Source organism: Myodes glareolus, chromosome 19 (assembly GCF_982192425.1).
Source record: "Myodes glareolus chromosome 19, mMyoGla1.1, whole genome shotgun sequence".
NCBI classification, from domain to species: Eukaryota; Metazoa; Chordata; class Mammalia; order Rodentia; family Cricetidae; genus Myodes; species Myodes glareolus.
In genome coordinates, this window is record NC_142044.1 from 35,422,420 (window position 1) to 35,448,620 (window position 26,201).

General features: G+C 49.8%; 1 protein-coding gene across 1 annotated transcript in view; it reads right to left on the reverse strand.

Annotated features, from left to right (window-relative positions):
- Positions 1-26,201, reverse strand: part of Ago2 (argonaute RISC catalytic component 2) — an 81,504-nt gene that overhangs the window by 44,567 nt on the left and 10,736 nt on the right. Inside the window, exon 2 of the mRNA XM_085678900.2 lies at positions 2,030-2,225. Coding sequence (XP_085535026.1) covers positions 2,030-2,225 — 196 coding nt within the window. The remainder of the gene's footprint in view (positions 1-2,029; positions 2,226-26,201) is intronic.

A 26,201-nucleotide genomic window follows, 5' to 3' on the forward strand; every position in this document is an offset into this window, starting at 1 on the left:
AATTCATCCTTCAAAGTGTATAATTCAATGATTTGGAGAGTTGGAATTTTGACACCCATCCCCCCAATTTAAGTTTGATGCATGTTCACCGTCCCCAAATGAGCCTCCATACTCTTTGGCTGTCACTCATCTGAATCTGGAAAATAACATTTTAGGATGCTAGTTACAAAAGCAAAGAATATAACACTTTAGATTCAAAACAGTAATGACTTAGAATTTCAAAGGACTTTCTGGTTAAAAGGCAGTTGGCTGTCCCCCTGCTTATTCTTTCTCTTTGTTCATTGTTTGAAGCAAAGATCTAGCTTTGGAAAAACACACTAGGAGAAGCCAGCAGTATGAAATTCCAGCCTAGAGTTAAGACTGAGCACTGGCCTAGCATGTGCACCATAAACAAGACAAGCTGATGAATTATTGGCCTAGAGAGAGACCAAAACAGGCACCGAAACAGCCACACGCATGGCAGACTGACCCTTCCTTTCAAAGGCGACGTGATAAATAGACAAGAACTGAAAAGTCTCTTCAATACCAAATCTCACGCTGCACACAAAAAACAATTCAGGATGGGGCACAGATCTGAACACAAAAGCCCAAACTGTAAATCTTCCAAAACTGTAAATCTTCCAAAGAAAATAGGATCTTTATGACCTCACAGAGGACACCTGTAATTTCTGAAAGTTTATAAACCAGACTTTAATAAAACTTGGAAATTTTATTCATTAAAAGGCACTAATTAAAAAAACTCTAATATGAAAAGAAAACAGATTTGAGACTGGAGAATATTGCCAGAGACCCCCCCCCCCAGATCATGCAGAGGTAAAGGACACCCTATGAATTAAGACAACAGGACAGAAGGTGTCAGCAGCCTGTGAGGAAGGGGGAAGATGTTCATCAACTGTTATCAGGGGATGAGGAGTAACACCACGGGAGCAGCCAGCACATGCAGGAGAGAATCAGAAATGGCTCAAATGCTGACAGGGTGTGGATAAACCAGCCAGTTCTCCTCGACTCGCTGATGAAAACCGAACCTTGCACCTGCCTGGGACAAGCGTGACAGACACCCAGGTAGTGAAACTCACTTCTGCCCCAGCAATTATGAGGAAAGGAAAGCCCATATCCATTCAAAACAGGAAGACAGGAAAGAAGGGAGTATTTCTCTCATGAGAGCTTCATTCCTAACAGCAGCCTTTAAAAAAAAACAAAAACCACCCAAGTGTTAACAGGAAGATGAAAGGGTAAATTATCAAATATTCAGTGAGGGCTAGAAGATGGCTCGGTGGATAAAATGTTTGCCACACAAGCATGAGAACTACAGTTCAGAACCATGCAGATGCCAGCTAGTCATGGCAGCCTCTGGTGGAGAAAGGGAAGTTCCAGAGGAAGCTAGTCTAGTAACTTCCATGAGTCAAGGAAGCCGCTCAACCTCAGACCTTCACATACACATGTATACACAGACATGTACCTGCCCCCACACATGCAGACATGCAGCTCAATGCTATATTCAACGCTAAAATAATTACTACAACAAACAGAACAACACAGATGAATCTCAAAAGACAGTGCTGAGCTGGGCGGCGGTGGCGCACGCCTTTAATCCTAGCACTCAGGAGGCAGAGGCGGGCGCATCTCTGCGAGGTCAGCCTGGTCTACAAGAGCTAGTGGGACAGGCTGCAAAGCTACAGAAAAACCCTATCTTGGAAAAATCAGGAAAAGAAAAAAAAAATGCTGGACCACAGCAGTGAGGAGCAATGGCTAAGATACCTTGTTGCAAGGCTTCTGTGGTCAGGGAATAATGAAAGCTGACCAAGTTGGAGCTATGTGGCTGGAGGGCAGGCCTCAGCTGGAAGAAGGTGAGGATGACGCCCTGCTCGAGTGCCTGGAGCAGGACACACAGTGTGGGAGCACACTGCACTCACGTTACCTCTCAATGCCAAAATGTAAAAGTACGGCACAGTGACTTCCCGGGAGAGTGTCAGAAGATACAAGACTGAGGAGCAGCTAGTCAGCCAGGGAAGCAGATGGGCAGGATTACCTGTTCACTCTCCTCGGGCATTTCTCTGGTTTGATGTCCAATTCGTAGTGATAGATGTCAATTTTGGGGATGTCCATTTCAAAGAAATTGGCCTGTAGTTTGATTGTTCTCCCGGAGGTGCCGAAGTCCGGCCGAGGCGGAGGCTTGAAGGCATATCCTTGGATGGGTGACGCTGACGGAGCAGGAGACGCAAGAACTGTAAAACAGTGGGGAGACGGACATCAGGAACACCGACTTGTTCATCAGAATCACGGCGCACAGCCCGGACTTCCCACACCTTTGAATCCTGGGGCCCACACCTCTCTTGCGTTCCGTCCTCATTACAGAGGTCCTTACCCACCGGTGGCAAGCAACACAGCAGTGTATCTGCCTGGTCAGTGACTATGCCAAACCCTTCCCACCAAGGTCCTCTCCCTGTTCTCCCAGATCACTAGAAGTCAGGTTTTCTCTGCTGGGGACTTCTACCTCTCACCCAAGGCTCAGAGAGAGTTCACACTGTGGCCACAGCTAGATCCCCTTCCATAACCTCCCATTCAATCAGTGTGGCTGGATCTAGCCCTCCCAGGAGGCCACACAGTGCACCTTACTTCCCCGTGTTCCCCAGCTAGAGATGCCGTCCGACCGTGCACAGCTCCAGCACAGGGGCCTTGGGTAGGCTCGGGGAAGGGTTCCATCCCAGTTTCTAGGCACTCGTCCAGACACCCTTCCTCTCAGATCAACACCTTTGTGGCTCTCCAGCCATCTAGTACATGTGCCCAGGTGTGTGACCGTGCCCAAGAACTCAGCTTTCACACTTCAGTCCTGCCCAGTGTCCCTGTCCACGTCCCGGCCAGGACCCATCACCTAGGAGGACTTCAGTGCCCTTTACTCCCTCCCCGTGGTCGGTCTGTCATGCTGTGCTGCCATCCTAAGGTCGGAGAGAGTGCAAGGAAGCGGGGGCTCACACAAGCACGCACATGCACGTATATGCCCCCACCCCAGCCACAATCACAACACCTATGCCATTTTCTGACGTCCATGGGCTGCAGCAGCTCTCACAGGTACTCAAGGACTGGCCCTCTCCGGCCCTGGAAACCACCACTCAAGAATCAGCCCAGTAGGGACTACACTACATTTCTAGAGGTGGCAGGGTTTTTTGTTTTATTTTGTTTAATGTGCATTGATTTTTGCTTCCATTCATGTCTGTGTGAGGGTGTTGGATCCCCTGAAACTGGGGTTACAGGCAGTTGTGAGCGGTCATATGGGTGTTGGGAATTGAACTCTGGTCTTCTGGAAGAGAGCCAGTGCTCTTAACCGCTGAGCCAGCTCTCCAGTCCCCAGAGGTGGTAGTGTTTTAACATTAACCCAACCATCAACTTAGGGTATGCTGGAGTGACCCTTGGGCTACTATTGGCCACTAGGGCGCAGTGGGCAGAGGTGGGCTGGGATCAAGGTGTGCTGTGTAGATTCAGGTTCTCACACTCCATGAGTTTCCCTTTGCTGTCGAGAGGAGAGCTGGAGCAGAATGAATTTCCAGTAAGGAAAGCAAGACCTGCAGGACAGGAACGCATCTGGGTCTGAGACAGCTTTTGCTGTGTAGTCCTGACTCGCCTGGAACTCACTAGATAGCACAGGCTGGCCTTCGACTTACCAGCTATGCTCCTGCTTTTCTATCCGGAGTATGCGAACTAGGTACAGACATGTGCTATGTGACACAGTTAACCACTTTGGATGTAACCGTGGAAAGTGTCACCCCAACTCCAGGATAGGATGAATCATAAATTTAGGAAAAATGCAACTATATATTTGTCTTAGAACAGATTGCATTTCCTTGTTCAAATGTCCTATTTCAAGAGGTAAGCCGCCTGCAATCCCTACTGACAGTCACTGGGAATAAGCATGCCATCAAAACAGTACAGCGAGCCTTATTGTATCAGGGCCTGGACCGGCTTGGCAGACCTGCTCTCTGCTTTCTGCAAGGAAGGTAAAGTGCCACTGAGCAGAGCTGTGCCATCTGGAAGCACTTAGGTCTCTCCTATACACTACAGTGACTTCAGAGGTGACACATTCACAGCTTTGACAACAGTCACCCCTCTACCAGCCCCCTCTTATGACTCTGACATGTTGGGGGCAGGCTGAGGACCAAGGGCACAAGAAAAACTACTCTCAAGCAGCGTTTGGCTTTTCTGGACGAGCATCACCCAGCAGGAGGAAGTTGGTTTGCTTTCATTAGCTCAGCAGGATGCGGCCATCCTTCCCTCCACAGACCTGGACCAGCACACAGAATATCCAGATGAGCTCCACAAACCTGCCCCTTTCCTTCCTTCAGATCAAAGACTGAACTACAGTGTGTGTTCCCTGCTTTCACGTAGTCGCCTCTGGTCCAAGAGGAAACTAAGGACACAGGATCAGTTCAACCAGTCAGGAAGCTCACACTCATTACACGGGAGTCTTGGTAGGGCAGACCCCAGCCTACAAAGACAATCTAAGGAGCATTCCTAGGGAGCAAAGAGCCCAGGGTCCGCCCCCCCCCCCCCGTCACAGCTGATGTGTCCTCACCTAGACTTATCCAAAGCATGTGTTTAAAGAGGTCTACTTTTCAGATCACCTGAAAGCCCCTTCCCTTTGCACCATGGGAACTGAGGAACATCATCAACCAGCTGGGCCTACCGAATAAAAGGAATGGGGAAACAAAGTGTGATTTCACAAGATACTTTTCCCATTACTTCTGGAAAGAATGAAATGCAGCCACTTAGAAAAGGCATGAAGAATATAAAAATTACATCTGGCTATACAAGTCCTCTGGCCTAGATGTCTTCCCAAGTACTGTGATCCCTCTTTGGAGAGTCTGGTTCCTGAGAGACACCGAGGCCTATTTTTATCACTCCTGGGAGTCCTATGTGCACACTGCCAAACAAGAAGGAGGATCAGACCTGAAGCTCTGGAGAGGAGCCGGGTCTGCGTGAACACAGAGCTCCCTTGAGAAAGGAGCGGGAAAACAGCTAAGCTGTGTGGTGCAGGCTCGGTGTCTGACAACTACCCTGCAAGGATGGAAGAGGCAAGAAGAAGGCACACCCTCTCACACACCCTCTCACTCCTCCAGTCTGACAGATGATATGGAGATGGGGGGGGGGAAGACAGCCTCAGGGCAGTCCCCAGCTGCCTTTCCTTCCCCCAACTCCAGGCAACACTGGGAGAACACACACACACACACACACACACACACACACACACACTCTACTCTGGCAACCATTCTCCTAAGCTTGTTCTAAATGTGTTTCCAGTTCTGTCTTCTCAGGAAAATTCCGTCTTTCACCTAGGAGTCCAGGTCTCCTCCATGGATCTTCATGGTTCGAAGGAACCTGGGTGGCCCATGGGAGGGGCACTGCCACCCTTCAGCACTTCAGTGATACACCCTTGAGTTAGAATTGCTCACTGGAGAGGGTTCCCTGGCAGGGAGACTCCCAGGGCCCAATCCCAGCATGGTGCCAGGGAGGCGCAGGCACCAGTGTTTGCTGACTTGCTCATCACTTAGCACATTTGTTTTAGAGCTCCATTTTTAGAGCCACATCACAAACAGCAAAGGGAAACACAGGGAATGAGTAATCGACTTCCTGTATGAGCAACCAGGTCCAGAAGACCAAAAGATTTGGTGTCTGTGACAGATGCCAAAAGAGGCGGCTGTGAGCAAGCCTGCCACACGGTACAGGGTGGCCTCAGAAGTCCCAGGAGACTCGGGGAATCTGGGAAGGCAGAGGATGCTGGGACTCCTGCCCCAGTCCACCCTCCCCCACACACCTCCACAACCCTCCCCCACCGCGCGCGCGCACACACACACACACACACACACACACACACACACACACACACACACACACACGGTCAACAGCACCCCCTGGGGCATGAGTACACATATCCCCAGCCTTCCTCTAAGGGAAGGTGCTGCAATCTGGGAGCGATTGCTAATGCCTGTGTGCTCAGTTCAAGCACAAACACCAACACCACACAGCGAATGAGGCACTAGGGGTTTGGGGACTGTGTCACAGGTGGGTCCTGGAGCAACCTGTAGGACACCTACATGAGGCTTGGAATGTCCTGGGTCTTCAGCACAAGTATGGCCCAAGCCATCAGTGCAAGAAGGGCCTCAGTCTCCCACATGACTGACCAACAAAAAAAGCTGAAAGCCATGGGAAGTAGGTCCGGCCACAGCCCCAGGGGTGTGCAGTGGCAGGTGAGTGGCAGGTGAGTGAATGGGCCTACCTTTTCCCTCTTTCTACCTGCTCTCAGGCACCTAGCCCTATAGTCCAGGTTAGCACCACACTGTCCACTCCTTGCAGTGGGACGCGGGCTCTGAGGATGTTGAACATCTACAACCCAGACCAGCACTGTTTAGTAAACAGTTCCTGGGGGATCTTGCATCCTGGGGTGCAGGGCAGCCCTGGGTAGACCACCCAGCCCAGCTCAGCCCAGCCCTCCCAGGGTAGCCAGGAAGTGGGTGAGAAACAAACTGGCCCTACCCAGGGATCCCTGCCGCAGGATGGTGAGCCACAAACCACACTACCAAGGAAGGTCATGGTGCTTTCTGGAAAAACCAAACTCTCTCTTCTTACAGGCCCTGGCCCTCTGCACAGGAATTTTCCCAGCCAACAACACATAAGGGGACCATGAAGAGATGGAACAGTCATTGCTGTCATAAACTTCTTCTTTAATCTTGATAATAAGTTACAGAAAACAGAGAGGATAGAAAAAAATGAAATTGTAGAGAATGTCACACAACAATTCCTGTTTAGACCTGACGTGGCTTATCCATCCCTTTCCTTCATTTAACATTACACAAGGCCCGTAGCCCAGGCTCTGAACTGCATGGTGCCTTCCAAACCACCTCTGGACCACCCAGAGGCTGGGCCCATGCCCCAAGAGAACACGCCTCCATTTCCACAGCAGGGGCTCACACTGCGCCTCCCTCAGTGCTGACCTAGACACACCTGTGTTCTCAGGATGCAGCCACTGGTCTATAGCTGCTGGGCTCCAATGTGGACACCTCACTGAGCTCATCTGTAGCCCTGGCATCTCACGGCTTAGAAGTCTGCCATAGCTTGTTCCTGGGTGGATGGCACATCCTGGTACTCAGAGTGTACCATGGACATGAGGACCCATCAGGAGGCAGGGGTTACATGCACTCTGTGGGTCCCCCTCCAGGCCACTCTCATCCCAGCACATTACCTCCCCCCCCCCCCCAAGCAGGGCTTCTCTGTGTAACAGGTGTGGCTGTCCTGGAACTGACTCTGTAGACCAGGTTGGCCTTGAACTCAGAGATCCGCCTCTGCAAGCGGGGTTGGCTCCACCACTGCCCAGCTTATCACTTTCTAAGCTGCAGCTCCTTATCAAGATTCTGAGACTCCCTGCTCCTTACCACAGTCTCATATAGGCCAGGCTGGCCTCAGACTTGCAAATGTCCTCCAGAGAGGAACACTTGCCCTGCCCATCTCCCATAGCCACTCTGAGGGCAGATTTGATGTTTTCAGGAGTCTGGGCATCAGACTCTGCTCTCAGAGATGAGGGCACACTGGCCCCCAGGGAGCCGGTTTTCACATTTGGTCACTAGCTCCCTTGTCAGCCTGGTGATACTTGTGGGGGATAATCCCAGCCCAGGATTTTTCTGATAGCCTTGTTCCTTTGAGAAGCCACTGGATTCTGACCATCTCCTCCCACTCAGGGTGCACGCTACACCTAAAATCTGGCACCTCAAGTCATCTCAAGAAAGCTTAGTCCTGCCTGTCCCGGTGGCAAGATGCCCAGCTGGCCTGAGGACAGAGAGGTTGTCCGCCACTCTTCCCAATGTGCTTCCTGTCATCGAGGAACTCTGCGCGTACATGTGATGAACAAGTCCCTATTTTGTATCACAGTAGAAATGGCATTTTGATGGCTTTTATTCAGTATGGTAAATTTGATATATTAACCTATATATTTTGATTCATCCGTGAAAACCATTATTCTGGAAAAAAAAATTCTCCCACAAGGGGGCTGACAAGTGAACTAGTGACCAGATGTGAAAACCGGCTCCCTGGGGGCCAGTGTGCCCTCATCTCTGAGAGCAGAGGCTGATGCCCGGACTCCTGAAAACATCAAACCTGCCCTCAGAGTGGCAATAGGGGATGGGCAGGGCAAGCGTTCCTCTCTGGGGGTCATTCAGAACTGTGGCACCTGCCCTCCTGAGGCAAGAGCGGCTGGGAGGCCAGGCCAGCACAGCGCAGACATGGTAGGGTCTCCACTGTCTCCATGGCTGCAACAATGTGCGTCAGTTCACCATTCACCACTGCCATGGCAACCAGCTCATCCAGCAGGCTGCTGGCATGGGCGGGATCAAGTTTAAATCAGGAGCCTGGTGTCCTGAGGAGGCCTGACAGCTGCACCTTCAGTGTATCCTGGTATGTCCATCCAGGGGCCTGACACTAGGCATTCCAGAGCAGAAGGGTTACAAACCGCTACCACATACAAGCGCTATGGGTCCACATGGACATCACTCTGGGAAATGTACAAGCGGATGGGTGACTGTCTAGAGATTTTCCATAGAATTAACCATAGGAATGGGAGTGCATGCAGGAGACTTAGGCCAACCTGTGCTACACAGAAAGACACTGTCTCAACAAATAAATAAATAGAAAATATTAACTGGGAGCAAAGCAGTGGTGGCACATGCCTTTAATCCCAGCACTTGGGAGGCAGAGATAGGCGGATCTCTGTGAGTTCAAGGCTAGCCTGGTCTACAGAGCAAGTTCCAGAGAAACCCTGTTTCAGGAAAAAGAAAAAAGAAAAAGAAAGGAAAATATTAACTAGGGAAAAACCAACAACTGTTCAAGGGCTGAAGTGGCGGCTTAGCAGCACTTCTGAATCATCAACCAGGCTCGATACTGCGTTCACAACGACATATGGGGCCACCACACTGGGTCTGAGGGGCTCGGTGGGAGTGGGAGAAAGGGGAGAACAAGGGGACTGTAACCAGCCTTCCCAGAAGGGTGGTGACTGGCTGCTGCTTCCTGTCACCACCCACCTGCCGAAAGCATTCGTGCCATGACATCTAAATATGAGTTATATGACCTTTAAACAGAACAAAGGTTGCATGACTTCACTCCTGGGTGACTTAAATGTTCCTTACAAAGTATGGGGGGGATGCGGGGGGGGGGGGGACTGCCAGTAAAGCACGTGCCATAAGAGCAAGGGGACCTGAGCTCAGAGCCCAGCATTATTAAAGCCACTTGGAGGTCAAGAAAGGCGGATCCCTGTTGGTTTGCCAGTCTAGCCAACTGGTAAATTCCTGGTCCAGAGAGGGACACCATCGTAAAAATATATATGGCAGAGAGCAATTGAGAAAGGCACTTGATGTCAACTTCTGGCCGCAACACGCACACACTCAGAAAGATGAAGCAGGCAGACAGCTATATAATGCCACCTGTGCCACATTAAGTTCCATTCCAGGTTAAGAGTAGGTCTGCCACGGCCAGGGGGTGGTGGCACATGCCTTTAATACCACTAGCACTCCGGAGGCAGATGCAGAAGCAGGCAGATCTTGGTGAGTTCGAGGTCAGCCTGTTCTACAGAGTGAGTTCTAGGACAGCCAAAGCTAAAACAGAATTTTATCCTATCTTGAAAAATCAAAAGTAAATAAATAAAAAATAAAAACCAAAACCCGAATAAGTCTGCCTCAAACAAATACAACAAAAGATAAAAAACAAAAGACCTGGCTCTGAGACAAACAACCTCCAGAATGAACCTCATTTGCAGGGTTACAGCAGAGCCCAGAACTCTTCCTCCAGGATACAGACTGAGCCGCTGGCATCCGTGAAGGGAGAAGGAAACATTTCGAGCCCTGCCACCCAAGGTGATAAGGTGATGGCAGATTCTTTCCAAGGCTTCAAGCCGGTGTGCTGAGGACACACACCTCCTCTTCCTTCTGAAACTGTGCTTGTGCTGAGCATGAAACTGCCCTAAAAAACTGTGACAAAAGCAGCCAGGGCACCTCAGCTCTTGGGCCACGCTAGGACATCAGTGACTCTCTGACTCCCAGTCAGTTCTGCAGGGGGACATTTCCAGATGCTTCAGAGTTGGGTGGCTTCTTGGATTTCTTGGCTAGAGGACAGACAGGTAGGACTGCTGTCCAGGCTGAACTGAGCAAATGCAGGCTCCAGAACAGGGCAGGACAGGACAGCCCACAGGGGCGCAGACTGACAGTGGTACTACCCAGCAGGTGCTTTCAGGAAACTAAGACGCATGTTTGACAATCCTGCTATAATAATGCAGGTGAGCCACAAGTCACCCCCCCCCAGAACTGAATTAAATCCAGTCACAGTCTTTTTGGATGAGAAAAGGGAAGCCTCACATGTGTGCCAAGAATGGAGTCAGGGCTGTCTGCTCCATGGCAGGAGAGAGAACACAACTACTATGCACCATCAGCAAAACCACTGGCAAGCAAGACCCCAGGAGCCATTAACCAACAGTCTGCAAAGAACACAAACCCAAACGCAGCCTCTGCTTTAGAGGAACCCGTTTTCAACACAGGAACACTCATGTACACGTCTGCCTCGCGTCTGGCTCAAGAGTCACGGCCAAGTACAGCTTGGATGGGAACTATGCCTGTGGTTAGAAACCTCCCACCCCTTCTGACTCCCACAGCTTGGCAAACTCTACTGTAAGCTGGGCAAATGTGCAAGGATCCAAGGCGGGGACAACATACAGAGCAGGAAGGGAAGAAGCCTTTGCCCTTCCAGGTCCTGGGTCCTGGCTCCCAGACTGCTGCAATGTGGATGGGAACTCTGGAGCCGAAGGGGCGGCCATCCAACATTGCTGGCTGTGACAGTCCTAATCCCAGCTTGAGCACAGGAAGTGAACGCTCAGCAGGAATAGAACAGGTGTGCCTTAATCTCCTGAGTTCTTTGGGGCCACTATGGAATTGAAGTGTCCCAGAGTACACAAAGCTTGGAGACAGAAATGCTGGCCATCAGCTAAATGGGCCAATCAATCTCTAGTTCCCATCGCTGGGCACTTCAGTGAGGTCATTTCTCCTTTGTAGTGGGGACAGAGAGAGGATGTCCCTCTGTCACAAGAAGAAAGGAAGGCACAGACTCTGGAAAGTTGTCATCATCTCTGGAAGACTTTTGCTTTGATCACCCCTGATCAAACCCGCCCTGGGAATCCTCCACAGTCACCACAGCTACTCTGGGTGAGTGAGGCAGTGAGGCCCTGGAGGGCAACCGCAGAAGGGAGCAGACACTCTAGGGTGTGAAGGCACGGGTGAGGAAGATGAAGGGCTTCCCTGAGCAGGCCCAGGGAGGCAGCACTACAATCGCTTGTGTGGCTTTTTTGGTTTAACGAGGAATCTGCTAAAAATATTTTGCCCTTATTTCGGCAAGTGATACAACGTGTTATGTGAGTTTGGAACGCACTCAGCAGCTTAGGGCTAGCTCTCCGATAGTAAAACTCCGTGTGTAGATCTAACCGCCCACTTCCATCTCTCAAACTGAAACAGCTTATTGATGGGGGGGAGGGGGTGCTCCCTAATGGTTTTTTTTTTTTTTGTGGTTCAATATGAAACTCCAACTATGATATTCTTGGAGAAATGGTCCACGAATCCATCTCCAAAATCTTTTTTGTCCAGTAACTCTGAAGTTCTCCCTCACAAAGACGCACCCTTGAGTCTAGCAGCTCTTCCTTCCCCTGCAACATCCAAAGGGCCACACTAAACACAAGGAACTGACCAAGAAAGAGCTGGCCACGGAACCTGCTCCCCCCGCCCCAAGACTCACTCCAGTCACTCTGGCCCAGCTGCTCTGAGCACCTGTTTAAAAGTGCCCCATGGTGAGCCTTCCTCTAGCTGTGGGAGCTAACCTCAGGCTTCATGATTCTGGGGTCTCTTGCTAGAATGTCCTGAACACAGGACACAATTGTGGCCTGGCTGAATGCCCAAGGAGTACCTGATATCAATGGCCACATTAGTAAAATCACGTTACTGATTTATAATTCAATGTTGCCTGTCTTAAGAGGAAACCCCAAACCCCCTTGAGGGACAGTCACTTCACACAGTCAGCATCTTCCCCGGCAAGGGACATCAGACAGCTGTCAACAGATTCCCGACTTTCAAATTCATCTCTCACACCTGCACAGGCCTAATGGCATAGGGAGAGGGGCCAGGACACTTGGATCAGGTGGCAGGTGCACTCCTGGTAGCAGACCACACAGATCACAGACCAAGCAAGGACTCTGCTGTCCAACTTCCTGTGTCCACTATCAGCTACCTTCTCGGGGGGGGGGGGAGCCAGGAGCACCTTCAGAATGTAAGCAAAGCTCCTTCCCCTGAAACTTTTCCTCTCAAAGCTTAAAGGTGAGAAAGAATCAACTCCTGTCCCCATCTGTGCTCAGCAACAGGGAAAGCACCCATGCTGCTTTAAGCTGTTCAGTTACTGATGCATCTGAGATACTGAGACTACATCCAATCTCTCTCTCTCTCTCTCTCTCTGACACACACACACACACACACACACACACACACACACACTTTTTCCCAATTTTAAACTCCAGGCGCCACATCGGGTCACATCTCATCTCAGCAGTACCAAGTCACTGGCAGATAGGAAGGACTCCCCACTTTACAGGTGGGGAGCTGGGGTGGGGGGTCCTGATACCAGCTAACAGAGACACTAGGATGCCAACACAGGCCCTATGCCTACCCAGTCACATGGCTTTGCACCCTTCAGGGCAAGCAGGTGTGTTTGGAACTTTGTGAGAACACAAAGGATTAAGCTGGGTAAGGATGTGCCCTCAGCAAGTCATCTGGGAAACCTTAGCCTTAAAAACACAGGGCAGCTAGCTGCAGGGGATAGAGCCTTCAGTTTCAGAAACACAGCTCACACCAGCTCCCAGAAATCCATCCTTACAAAGAGACACAAAAACCAGTGTGCAAGCCCCTCCAGCTGGCCTCTCCCTTCAGTACAGAAAGAACAGGATGGGCACCTCTGAGTACTGAGGCAGGCAAACAGATGTACCCCCTCCATGTATCACAAAAGAAACCCACCCTTTAGACAAAGAACTACGCGTAACTAATGACAGCGGGCAGAGGGAGAATCAGCCTCTCCCTGAGATGAGCACCCTTATTGGTTGTCCAATCCAGAGTGGTTAGCCTTGAACCAGATACATACCACCAAAACAGACTTAGTGGTTTGTATTTATATACATTTGTGTGCATGTATCCACATGTGCACACACACACGCTCATACATGTATGTAACAATAATGACAAAAGGCCAATCAACTGAATGGGACATGGGAGGGATTCGGGGGTGGGGGGTAGCTCAGAGGAACTGGAGGGAGGAACACGCGGGAGGAAGTGACATAATTCTATTTCAATTAAGAGCATTTAAAAGTAAACATGAAATCCCAAGCAGGTCAAAAAAAAAAAAAACTGGTAATATTTGAAAACAAGACAACAGGGCTAAGAGCAGAAGAACATGGCCACTTCCAGGAGCCCTGGGTAATGTGAACTATTTCACAGCCTCTGCAGACTATCACGAAGGATCCAGAGATCGACCTGCAGACAATGCCCTGTGCAAAGACAGGAACTCATCCTTGGTGGCTGACAGAAAAAAAATGACCCAGCATGAAAGCTGTAGTTACAGGAAGGGTGTGGGGGTTGTGGGGGTTGCGTACCTGTAGCCCCAGCACCTGGAAAGTGGGGTTAGAAGGTCAAGGTCACCCTTGGCTACCCAGCAAGACTCACTCTCAACAAACCATGAGAAACAAAATCAAAACCAAAACCAAAAAAAAAGAACAACAACAAAAAAAAAGAAAAAGAAAAAAGTTCACATAGACAACATGAGCAAACCCAGGATAAACAATTTGTGACTCCAAAAGTCAAACAGTCAAAGACACTGAGCAACCACTGCCCCCTTTTACAGACAAACCTTGAAATGCACCCAACTTGAGATCTAGGTGCGACTGTACCAACTGTGGCGGCACAGCTAATGTGTGGCACACAGCCCTGGGGAGACCCTGTCCAGTTAGGAGTCCTGCTCTCCACCCCACCAGCAGCAATCCTGCCACTCCAAACAGGGCTCACATGGTTCCGGGAGCTCACAAGGACCCGCACAACTGAAACTAGCCTCAGTTCGTTTGGTGCTGTCCGCACAGCTCTGACCAACGCTGACCGCCTAACCGGGGGTCCACTATCTACCCAAGCTCCTCCATCTAGAACACAGGGAGACTCCTCTCAAACTCCTTCCCATCCTGCACAGTGCTCATTGACTGAGGAAGGGAGAAAACCACCCCATTTTGACAGTCCTCTCAGACAGCAGAAGGGGATGCCTCCCTCCCCTCGCTGCCCAGCACTGCTCAGGCTTGGGAATTAGAGTCCACAGGGCAAGAGCAGTGAGATCTTGCTTTTATATCCCTCCTGATAAGGAGGGAGACACACGGTAACTTTCACCTATCAAGAAGGGTCCTGTGCTGTCCGCCTGTGCTCTCTGCATGCCAGCCGCAGCAGCGACCAATCACATGGCAGGCAATCGTACTAATTCTTTACCTGGAACAAGCTCATAACACCAGTGGGGCTAGAAAGGCCTGGACCAGAGCCTCTGCCACCACTAGCTTCCCAACCTTAGCTGAGGGGGAAGACCGGGACCTCAAGGTTCAATCTCTAACAGGCCATGAATAAATCATCCCTCATCATGGCTAACTGGAGTCTGTTTAAACTCAGGTTATCCTTACAGTTTTTAAGAGCAGATGCACTTTAAGAGAAAAAGAATCAGGAAGACATTGTTACAGCAGGAATGGGCAAGTGTGGGGCTGGGCCAAGGCACCTAAGCAGCATGTGCGAGGCTCAGAGGAAGAGAAAGCAAAAGATGGCCCCTCCCCCACATCTCAACTCTGCCCCAGGGAACTGCATGCTTGGCCTTCTGCCTGTTTTGGAAAATGAATGTCATATTTTCCATTGAGGCAGCAGAACCTATGAACATCTTCTACTAACCTACTAAACACAGGTCTTTTCTCAAGCCAAGGTGTCACCTGCCACCCAGGAGGACTGGCAAATGGCCCTTCTGTCGGGCACCTCTTGGCAGACAGCAGCAGCAGCCAGTGCCCAGACTGCAGGACTCACTCTGTCCTCTTGGTACCTGTCTGCCTCAGAGCTCACCACTCTACATGATCTAACACAGAAGGGCGAGGTGGGAACGGGTAGAATCCGGCCCCCACATCCAATAAGCCACTGATGAAGCAATTACAAACTCCCACCTCGCTGATGGGAGGAAGCCTGAGCCAGGCAGGTCACTCTCAGCAGCTAAACCTGTCCCTGCAAGTGAACAAGACCAGTTCATGAGAAACAAACACAGAGCAGTAGCTAGGAAACACAGCAGGGCTGCTGACCACCCAAGGAAATGGTGCTTGCCCTTGTTGTCCAAGAGACAAGGAGAAAAAGAACACGTGGTCTCTGGTTACACACTCATAACTTTCTCTAAAGAACAAAGATGGCCGGGCGATGGTGGTGTATGCTTGCTTAATCCTAGCACTTCGGAGGCAAGAGGCCAGCCTGGTCTACAGAGTTCCAGGATAGCCAGGGCTACAAAGAAAAACCCTGTCTCAAAAACAAAAACAAACAAAAAATAAAGATGTCTCGGGTCACCTACCAGTCATTCCAAGAATGAAATCTTAGATTTCATCTTGCCTTTCAAACATCTGTTCATCACCTGTCCATGCCTCCATCTCCTAAGTCACTCTTGCCCTCCCAACCCCTGCCGCAAACAGAGTTGCTCTTACAGGACAGCTCTCCACAGTATAACCTCACCCCCTCATGACACAGCCAGGACCCATGTCTACTGCCAGGACTGTCTCATTGAGCTTCTTCTCCTGCCTCCATCCTCAGAACCCAGAACCTGTAGGGTATGTCCCAGGCAGCTCTGTCCAATATGCTTGAGACCTTGTCTGGCCACATGGTTTCCCATGCTCCCATACTTCCCATACTCTGACCACTCTGGGCACATGTCCCTCGAATCTCTCAGTGACCTGCTCTGTGTGCCCTGAGGTGCCCAGCCAAAGCCTGAGTGGCATCTACACTGGCTATCTCCAAGTCCCACCACCCCTTCTCCAAACAAGCAAGGTCTCATAATGACTCTGATCTGTGTCACCAAGCCACCAAGACTCCATGATAAAGCTCCCACGCACCATGTGCCCTTCCATAGGACCATTGCTCAGGCCAAAATGTGAACATCGTCCCATTTTACGCCCCCCCCCCACTTTACCAAAGTGAATAAATGCATGTGTTGAATGCATTCAAGTCCTCTTAGTGGTTTGGAACAAAGTGGACAGAAGGCTAGCTGTAGAGAGCCACAGGATAGACACACAAACCCTTTCCCCTCCATATTGAAGGTGCTGCAATTAAACCTGTGGGCAGCTGTAAGAGCAGAGCATCTGAGCCTTTATCTTTCATGCAGGAGAAATCAGTCCAAGGCTGGAGGACGTAGATCAGTCAGTAGAGTGCTTGCCTAACAAGCACAAAGCCCTGGGTTCGAGCCCTAGTACTAAAGAAAAGAAGAGCAAGACTCCATAAGATGGACTACCAGGACCATCACAGTTGAGTCTGTGTTGCTGTGGCGTCACCCACCCTGACCCATGCATTCCTCTGATTACTGTTACTACTTAAGACACAGGAGAGTGATGTAGGATTCCCCTCTGTACGCTGTGAATATCGTTGGTTAAAAAACTGTCTTGAGTCCATGATAGGGCAGAACTTAGGTAGACTAAACTGAATGCTGGGAGGAGAGGCAGTCAGGGAGAAGCCATGGAGCTGCTGCCAGAGACAGACTGCTGAAACTTTGCTGGTGGGCCAGGACCTTGTGGTGATGCACAGATTAATAGAAATGGGCCAAACTAATAAGAGTTAGCCAATAAGAAGCTAGAGCTAATGGGCCAAGCGGTGATTTAATTAATACAATTTCTGTGTGATTATTTCGGGAGTCTGGACAGCCGGGAACCAACAAGCAGCCTCCTCCAATAGGAGAGTCTTTGAGAATCTTTGCTTAGAGGAAAACTGTTAGGAAAATTGTCTAGAGAATGTGCTGTCTCTGCTTCTGCTTGTGACAAGAGGCTTCTGTCACACACCAGAGCCCCAGCAGGACCACCCAGGATCCTGCAAGCAGGCTGGCTGCCACCATGCAGGGAGGAATGCCCCTCAGTGAAATGCTTACAAGCCCCGTGTCTTGTCTTAGGAACTCTTCAACTGAAAAACAGTTCTCACACTTGTCCTAAAGTGTAACAGACAGAAACACCACCTTCACACTTGTAAGATGGTGCATACCCCAAAATAGTTAGACAGGAATCCATGAGCTTCCTTCCAGAGAACACCCAGAATGCTCTTTCTACAAAAAATAGGTAAATAAAAATTGAAAATCCAAGTCACACCAGCCTTAGCTTTGTCCCGAGGAGTGAAACTTCCCTTGGGGGTGGGGAGGCACCAGGACCTGTAGCTCCACAGGTGCCAGAGTCCAAACTTCATCTTAATTCCCTACTCGGACCCAATACAGCTCCCAAAGGGACTTCTAAAAAGCAAATTCAACAAGGGACAGAACCCAGAAAACGTCCCCAATTTGTCCTACCAGCTATTTGAAATGTCACTTCTAAATACTGGCATTCCACGGAGGGAAAATTTTTTGCCCTAGTCAGAATAATTAATTAGGGAGAAAATTGTTGAAATCAAGCAGATACAATCCACAGGGCTGTTTGGCTCCTTTAATCGATTCCTCCCTGAGGATAGACAGGCTTGCGATTTCAAATAAATTAAAACTGTTCCCTCATTCTTCAGAACACTGAAGAACAGCAGTCCTAGATGCAGGCGGCTTCAGTTCGGCTGCGCCGGAAGCCAACAGGCTCCAGCAGAGACACACCTTTTTAAAAATTGACGTATTCTCACAACTTCCTTCATACGTGCGTACTGTGTTTACATCATTTCTACCCCACCCTCTCCTCACTCCTAAAGTTCACCACTTCTACAATTATCACACACACCCTGCTGGGCCCATTTAGTGGGGCTGTACACACGTGACAGCCTGGGTTTGGATACCTATGGGGGGACTGCCCCAAGACTGACGCCCTCTCAGCAGTCATGAGCTGCCTATAGTTCTTCATCTCACGGTGGGCCTTTGAGAGCTCCCTACCTACACTGCTCTCAACAGTTTCTATCTAATACCAGCCTGTGAAGCGGCTGTTAAGTTCCTCAGCCTGGGCCAGCGTAACTCATGAGAGTAGCTCATGCTCAGGTGGCTAAGGCAGAACCAAAGTCACCAAGGAGCCAGTTGACTACAAACCTACCTCTCTGTCAAGAGCCTGGTGCCTTCCAAACCAGAAAAGAACTATTTGGAAGTAGAGCTGATAGATTTGTAGGCGGAGTGATCAGGGCAACCTCCTCCCACTATTCATAGAAATTTACCACTTGAACCAATGGAGAGTGAGCAATGTGTAGCTAACACATTAGAATATTGCATGTCCATCATTTACCTCCTTAATTCTGGGCACTTTCATCACCCCAAAAGACACCATGGACCAACTGGGTAGTCTCCTGTATCCCTTCCTATTCCCATCCCTCTACCTCTACTGCCACAGCTCTGGCCACTTTCAGTAAAGGGAACCACATAGGTGTGCCCTTTCCAACCTGGCCTTTTCATTCTGCATTTCAGACACAGCTATAGTATACCTATGTTGGAACTTCAATCTTGGGGGTCATCACCCCTGGACATCATCCCTTCTAAACTCAGGCTGTTAGGTGACTGCCCTTGGCCAATGAGAGGAGCACAACAGCTGTCATCCCACACCCCTTAATGACTTGTGACAGAAAGTTCTTGCCTGCTTAAGACAACTGTCCTAGGACCCCATCGTCAAGTAGGATGAATACTGATCCCACTGTTGGGACTTAAGAGGCCTAGTTGCTTGGCTGGCCACTGTCTGGATGCCTGAGTGAGGCAGGCACAGTGAGGAATGTGGTTTAAACCGGGGCCAAGGCACACTGGAAAAATGGCACGTCCTTGGTGAATGTGGTACCTGCGAGGGCCAGCTCTCTCTCTTGGCTGGATAGCGTCTCTAAGAACTTGAAATCAGTGTTGGAGAGATGACTCAGCAGTTAGGAACATTTGCTGCTTTCCAGAGGCCCTGAGCTTGGTTCCCAGCACTTATGGCTCACGCCGGCCTTTAACTCCAGCCTTGGGGGATCAGATGCCCTCCTTCCAACACACAATTTTTTAAAATCTTTATAAAAGAGAGAGGATTTTTAAATTACATTGGCAAAATGCCTAGGAACAACACAGGAGGGGCTTGAATGCTTTATTGTGTGCACTAATACTGACTTAAACAAGCCCAAGGATACAGGACACCAGTCCCCGGTGTGCAGTTGCTAACCTGCTGCACGCAGATCATGGCACAGTGGTTCCACTTTCAGGAAGATTCTGCGTCTCGGGGCACACGCGCAGATAGAGATTTATAAACCATGTGACCTGGGGAACCACTTCAACCACCACAGAAATTACCAACCATTTCTGGTTAGATCAGAGGCCCACGCCATGAAATAAATTATTTATTATAAAGGGGCCAAGAACCTGGTTAGACAGGTCAAAGGTCCTCACTAGAGAAGCTCAACTTGCAGTAGATGACAATTTACACAGAGAACCACAAATGGTCAGTATGGGAAGACTGGGGTGCTCAGTCCTAAACCATTCCTACCATGCTGTGAAAGAGAGCGTGGAAAGACCCTAAGAGCCAGAGGTGCTGTGTAACATCAAAACAGCCAGATACAGCAGAGCAAATGCAGACGGGGACTCATGCCATCTCTGACAACAAGCACAAGACCTGCAGACTCCTGCCAGATGGGGGTGGGGGCTCTAAGTCCCACCCTCAACCGAGCTATTGGCATTTGATGGTGGCTGGGAGAGGGAAAAAGTCAGCCTTCTTTAATGGTGTGATTGCACATAGGCTCAACACACTCCACGGCAGCTAGGTAACTGCTGGAGGGGGGGAAGAAAACCAAACCAAAACAAAACAAAACACAAAAACAAAAAACAAAACTCAAAGCTAGATGGGAAGGAATGAAAGAGTGAAGACCGTGGTGGTTGAGGAAGGAGATGGGAGGAATATGCTCAAAACACACTGTATAAAGTTCTCAAAGCATTAATAAAAATAGTGCAATAAACTGTTCTGCACAAAGATGGGCAATGTGCAGGTCCACCAAGTGACAGCTGCCCCAAAGAAAATGCCAAGCCTTAGCACTGAGGCCGCCATAGTCCTTTTCTGTAGGAGCAAAGCCCCACCCCTAGTGGAGAACCTACTGACATTAGACTGCAGCTTCTCACTATGCCCTGTACTTACTGATGCTCCCACCTCCGCTTCTCCAGGTCTTTAGGCCCTATTTCCATACTCATTCTTCCTCCCTTTCTTGCTTTTTTTTTTTAAAGATTTATTTTCAGACTGGGTGGTGGTGGTGCACATCTTTAGTCCCAGCACTAAAGAAGTAGAGACAGGCAGATCTCTGAGACCAGAGGTCAGCCTCTGGTGAGTTCCAGGACAGCCAGGGCTACAAAGAGAAACCCTGTCTCAAGAGAAAAAAAAAAAATCTTTATTCTCATCTATGTGTATATGTCTTTGTGAGTCTGTGCCCGTGCGTGGGAAGGCCAGGAGAGGCTTTGGACACCTGGAGTTGCCCTTTAATAGTGTCAAGTATAGGCTCCATCCTATGGAGTAGGGCTCTGATCCAAGCAGAGAGATCTGGTATTCCCTTATCATTCATGCCCCTATTGTCCAGTGGGCCCATCTTAGGTTGGCTGTTGTAGGTAACAGGGCTCACAGCTGAGACTAAGGAGTAATGCAGATATTTCCTTTAAAAATATTCAATTGGCTGGCCACTTCAGAGAAAAGGGTAAGCATAAAATTCCAGTTTTAACACAAAAATTATAACGGAGCCGAGTGGTGGTGGCACACACCTTAATCCCAGCACTCGGGAGACAGAGGCAGGAGGATCTCTGTGAGCTCGAGGCCAGCCTGGTCTACAAGAGCTAGTTCCAGGGCAGGCAACAAAGCAAGACAGAGAAACCCTGTCTCGAAAATCAAACAAAACAAAACAAAAACAAAAACAGAAATTTGAAAATCTGGAAGTTTCTATTAGCACCATGAGTTCTAAGATTCCCAGTGAGAGCAGGGGCACCCACGAGTAAAAAGATGTTTAGATCTCATGGAATCAAATATGCCAGTGTTGGGAAGGTCCAGGAACTCGGGAAGCTATGCTCCAGACTGGATGATAAAAGACTCACAAATCACGCTTGGCTGCAGGACTCTGCAGACCTACAACTGCACATCTGTGAGTCTACAGAGCGAGTTCCATGACAGCCAAAACTGCACAGAGAAACCCAATCTCAAGAGAAAAAAAAAGCCTGTCTTTCATAAGAATATAATGTTTATATTACTACGTATTTGGCATGTTGCCTTTTAAATATATCATTTTATCACAGTTTGGGGCTTTGGTTTTGTTTTGGAGACAGGGTTTCACTATGACTTCAAACTTGAGATCTTCCTGCCTCAGCCTCCCATGGGCTGGGGTCGCGGACATGGGCTTCCACACGCACTGTGTGAGGAGCTGGGGACCAAACCCAGGGCCTCACACCAGGCACTCTTTAAACTGAGCTGACTACCTGACTATTGTAAGTACTCAGCTATTGTGCCAACACAGCACTGAGTAAAACCCAAAAGAAAGGTATTTGGGAGGGGGACTATGGCTGGTATGTAGAATGAATTTTAAAAAGAAAGGATATCCTCAAGATAAAAGTCCTCTGCTCACCCAAAAGGCCACCTGAAGGTCTCTGACTGTGTTTAGGAACTGTTATCTACATTTTTTTCTCGAAGTGCCAAGGCTGCAGGCTGGGTGTGGCAACGCATAATAGGAAAGGCTGAGGCAAGAGGCTCTCTCTGAGTAAGACCTAATCTCAAAAAAATATCAAAGCAAGAGCAAGAGCCCCACAGCCCACCATAGGAGTCCCTGAGGAAGGAGTAACGACAGCAGTAACAACACTGCATGGTGGCCTGGAGGCCTCTGGAGGGCAGTGATACCTGCCTGTCCCACCCTGTCCCACGGAGCCCCCGCCTAGCCAGTGGGCACCAGCCTGTCTTCCGTCCTGATAACCAGGTCCACCCTTAGAAACTCAATGACTTAGAGCAGAATCTACTAGCCAGTGTGTGATGATAGGCTGGGTCTCAGAGAGTAAAGTGTGACACACTGCACTAGGTCCCCTGGGAGGACGCCACCACCTGACACTGACGGCCGTGGTGGGTGTCAGCAATTCCCACAGTCCCGGGACTTTCAGCCACTTGTTCAGTCCTCAGACTGAGCCAGTCATCTTCTGAGGAAGCCAACCAGGACTGGGGGCAGGGAGTTTGGCTAACATGGAATCTGTACCAGCTCTGGATTTTTAGAACCCCAAATCTAGGGACCCAGGCACATATCCTGCCATTGGTTTTTGAAGTCTGGCAAATTGCTGTGTCCTCCATGGTTATCTGGTTATTTCAGTTTAAACAGCTATTTACAGAGTGCTTGGCTCACGAGACAGTAAACATTGTTCACTTCAAACGCATCAAATTGCACCAGAGAAAGTCGCTGAACAAACAGGGGCGCCTCTGGCCTCAACGGGCAAACAGCGCTCCCCACAGCCAAGCCTGAAGGTTAAAGGCTGGTCTATCGTGCACCTCACCAGTCCTGCAAAGTAGGGCAGGGGAACCGAGGGTTGCAGCCCACAGCTCATAGCAAAGTTACCCACTGCTTTCCTTCTTTGGGGGTGGGTGGGCACTGGGTGCGAAGTTCAGTAGTGGAGCACCTGCTCTGCTTATTTGAGACTAGACCTGGGTCCCAACATAGAAACACAAAATCCTTGTGGCGGGGGGGCACTGGCACCCTCCTGCTCTACCTTGTGGAGCCAAGGCCAAATGGCCCAGTCAGCCACCTACCATCTAAAGCATATAAGTCAGGAAGGTTCCAAAGTGACCCACAGAAGCAGGGCTGGAGTCCCCCAAACAAGCCAGTAGACACATGCTTCACGCATGGCTCCTGGCACCATCCATTGAGCCCCTCTCTTCTGAAGTACAGGCAGAGAAGGGCTGAGCACCAGGGCCTTTCAGCCTTCACAAGGAAACGTGATGGCAGCAAACTCAGGGATCCAGCCAAGGAAAAGCAGTTCTCACTGTACTCATGGGCACAAACACAACACTGAGTCAATTCAAGTCAGCATTTAGAATTCAAAATAACGACCTTAATAATAATAGCCAGGTGGTGGTGCACATCTTTAATCCCTGAATTTGGGAGGCAGAGGCAGGCAGACCACAGCAAATTCGAGGCCAGCCTGGCCTACAACACGAGTTCCAGGACAGTAAGGACTGCTACGCAGAGAAACTGTCTAGGGAGAAAAAAAAAAACAAAAACCAAAACTTTAAGTACATGGTGGCGCACACCTGTAATCCCAGCACTTAGGAGACAGAGGCAGGCAAATCTCTGTGAGTTTCAGGTCAGTCAGGTCTACGCAGTGAGTTCCAGGCCAGTGAGGGCTATACTGTAAGACTGTTTAAAAATAAATAAAAACCCATTTACCCTTTAATAGAGACGTGGAGGCCCCAGCCTAGTTGCCAATATGGGTCCAGGGCTGTGGGCCCTGACCAAGGTTTGAGTAAGCAGGCTCGGCGGTACTCTCCCCTGAAGGAGACCTTGGCTTTTAAACCAAGCCACCCTCCTGCATGTCCATCATACTCAAACCACGTCTGCTCCTGAGTGCCCGCCCCTGTCCTAGACTGGATGGAGTTAGAGTTCACTATGCTGTCTCTTCTGTGGCTTTGGTTAGCAACTCTACAATGTCCGACCAAACTCACGTAAGAACAAAAGATACCAGCCCCCATTCAAACAGAAGGCTTTAGGAAGACTCAGTTACTGTCCTTCCAGCTAGTAAACCCTAGTCTTCATTTTGAGCCTTTTTCAGGACATGACAGAAAATGCTAGGGACTTAGAGTACCCTGCCACAAAGGAGCTCAGCGGGTTCTCTTGGGACAACAAGGTAGGGTCCACACAGTCATCTTAGCTCCTATGCTTCCGAGTTCAGTCAGCCACACTGGCACCCCTCGGAGAAGCCACAACACCCTTTCTCCCCTCTAAGCTCGGAATCACAATTAAGAGTGTGCACCACCCAGCACACCTCCACACAAGACCCTGCAAAGTCATTCACACTTGCTCCATGTAACAGTATGACCACTGGGACACTTATCAACCATGACCCACGACCAACACAATGGTAACAACTGGTCTGTGACTTGATTTGACAACTACATATTATTAAATGTCACAAAGTATAATGCCTTGTGCTAATTATTCTGATGCCGGAAGTAATTTCATATGAACACAGCAACTCCTACTAACTCTAAGAGCATGAGATTACTCCCACTTTACAGACAAGGAAGAAATCCAGGAAGTCGAGCACTGAGCACAGCAGGAATTGAGCAAGGCTCGGAAACTAACCACTCCAAGTCTGGGGCACTATCTTCCCATCTTACCTCCAAGTCTGGGGCACTATCTTCCCATCCTACCTTGGATGCAGTTCCCATCTCCTTTAAAAGGTGCAGGAGTTGTGTCCTAGTGAGAGGCACTGTGCCCAAGTTCTATGTTCTCAGGGAGCAGTCTGCTCCTCTCTGTGCGCATAGACCTCCCAAGTCACTGACATTCTTCTCTCAGCAGTGACTGCCGGATGCCAGGGCGGCAACAGTGAGTCACCCTCCAGACAGGTCACCACAGCATCACTACTGACATGTGAGGCTTCAAAGAAGGAGTGACTGTACACCACGATCCACAGAGCTTCTCCCTGCCCTAGGATGAGCTCCCATCTGACCTGAGCGCAACCAACACCTAGCTTACTTCATCTCTCAAGTTCTCTGAAATGGGGACACATACCCCTTGATCATGAAGAACAGAAAAACAAAAAAATTGAAAGCAATGTGGTTGTGGTGAGTGAACATGCTCATGAGACTGGGACAAGTTCAACAAGGAAGCCAGGGGACCAAGTACCAGCTCTTAAGATAATGCTGCTGGCTGCCAGGCCTCATCAGTGCCACACAGAGACCAGGGGAGCATATGCCAAGCTGCGCAATGACTGTGGCAGGTGGCCATCCCTGGCCTCAATAGCCACTGTTGCCAAGTTGCCAACCACAGTTTGGATACCAACTTGGTAGCAACAGATACTCCAAGGACAATACTGCCCAAGTCAGTGCTCTCAGCCTCTTCATCATTCACATTTCAACCATAACAGAGCGGCCACGCCCTTCTCAGCTACAGACTACCTGCCAGCCCAGTGCAGAGGCCCGTGCACAATAGGTACCATGAGAGACCATGGGGGCCCACAGCACAGCTAAGTATATAAAAGCACAGTTCAGTGACACCTGGAGGGGAAGAGAGAACAGAAGAGGTGCCAAGCATGGTGCAGATGACAAGTTATGAACCACGAGAGCGAGCATCTAGGACTCTGTGTGTCAGCCCTGACAAGACAAGGATGAAAGGCCAGGCAATCAAGTGGACCGCAGGGCCAGAGATGGGGAGAGCTAGACACAGGGCAGGCTAAGAGCAAGAGACACCCTTGGCCACAAGAGTCTGTGGGCATACAACCTGAGGGCCGGGCACTCTACCCACTGACTAGGGGCAGAGAGGCATGGGGGAAGCTGGAGTCAACCCCGAACTCCCGGCTTCTAGCACTAATACAGGAGGAAAGCTTTCTGACTATGTCCATGGGACACCCAGCAGCAGTGAGCACCCCAGCACCATGATGGCTGCTAACCTCATTCCAGTGAAGAAATGGGCTCAGCAGGAGAAGGGCCAACAGTAACAGGCAAGGTCACAAGAGCCAAGGCAGACTGGAACCACCACAGACAGCCCCGCAGCATGGGGAGCAATTGGAAAGGGCACAAACACTGGAAGTACAGAAAGCAAGAGCTACAGCCACCAGAGTGTGAAAGTGGGGTCCGATTGTCAGAAGACCACACACTCATGACTAACTTTCTGGTTTCTGTAACTGGTTCTGTGATTGGACAGATGACTCAACAGCTGTCTTCTGGAAGGTTGCAGTCCTTTCAGAGACTCAGGGGCCTGTGCTTAGCCTGAGCC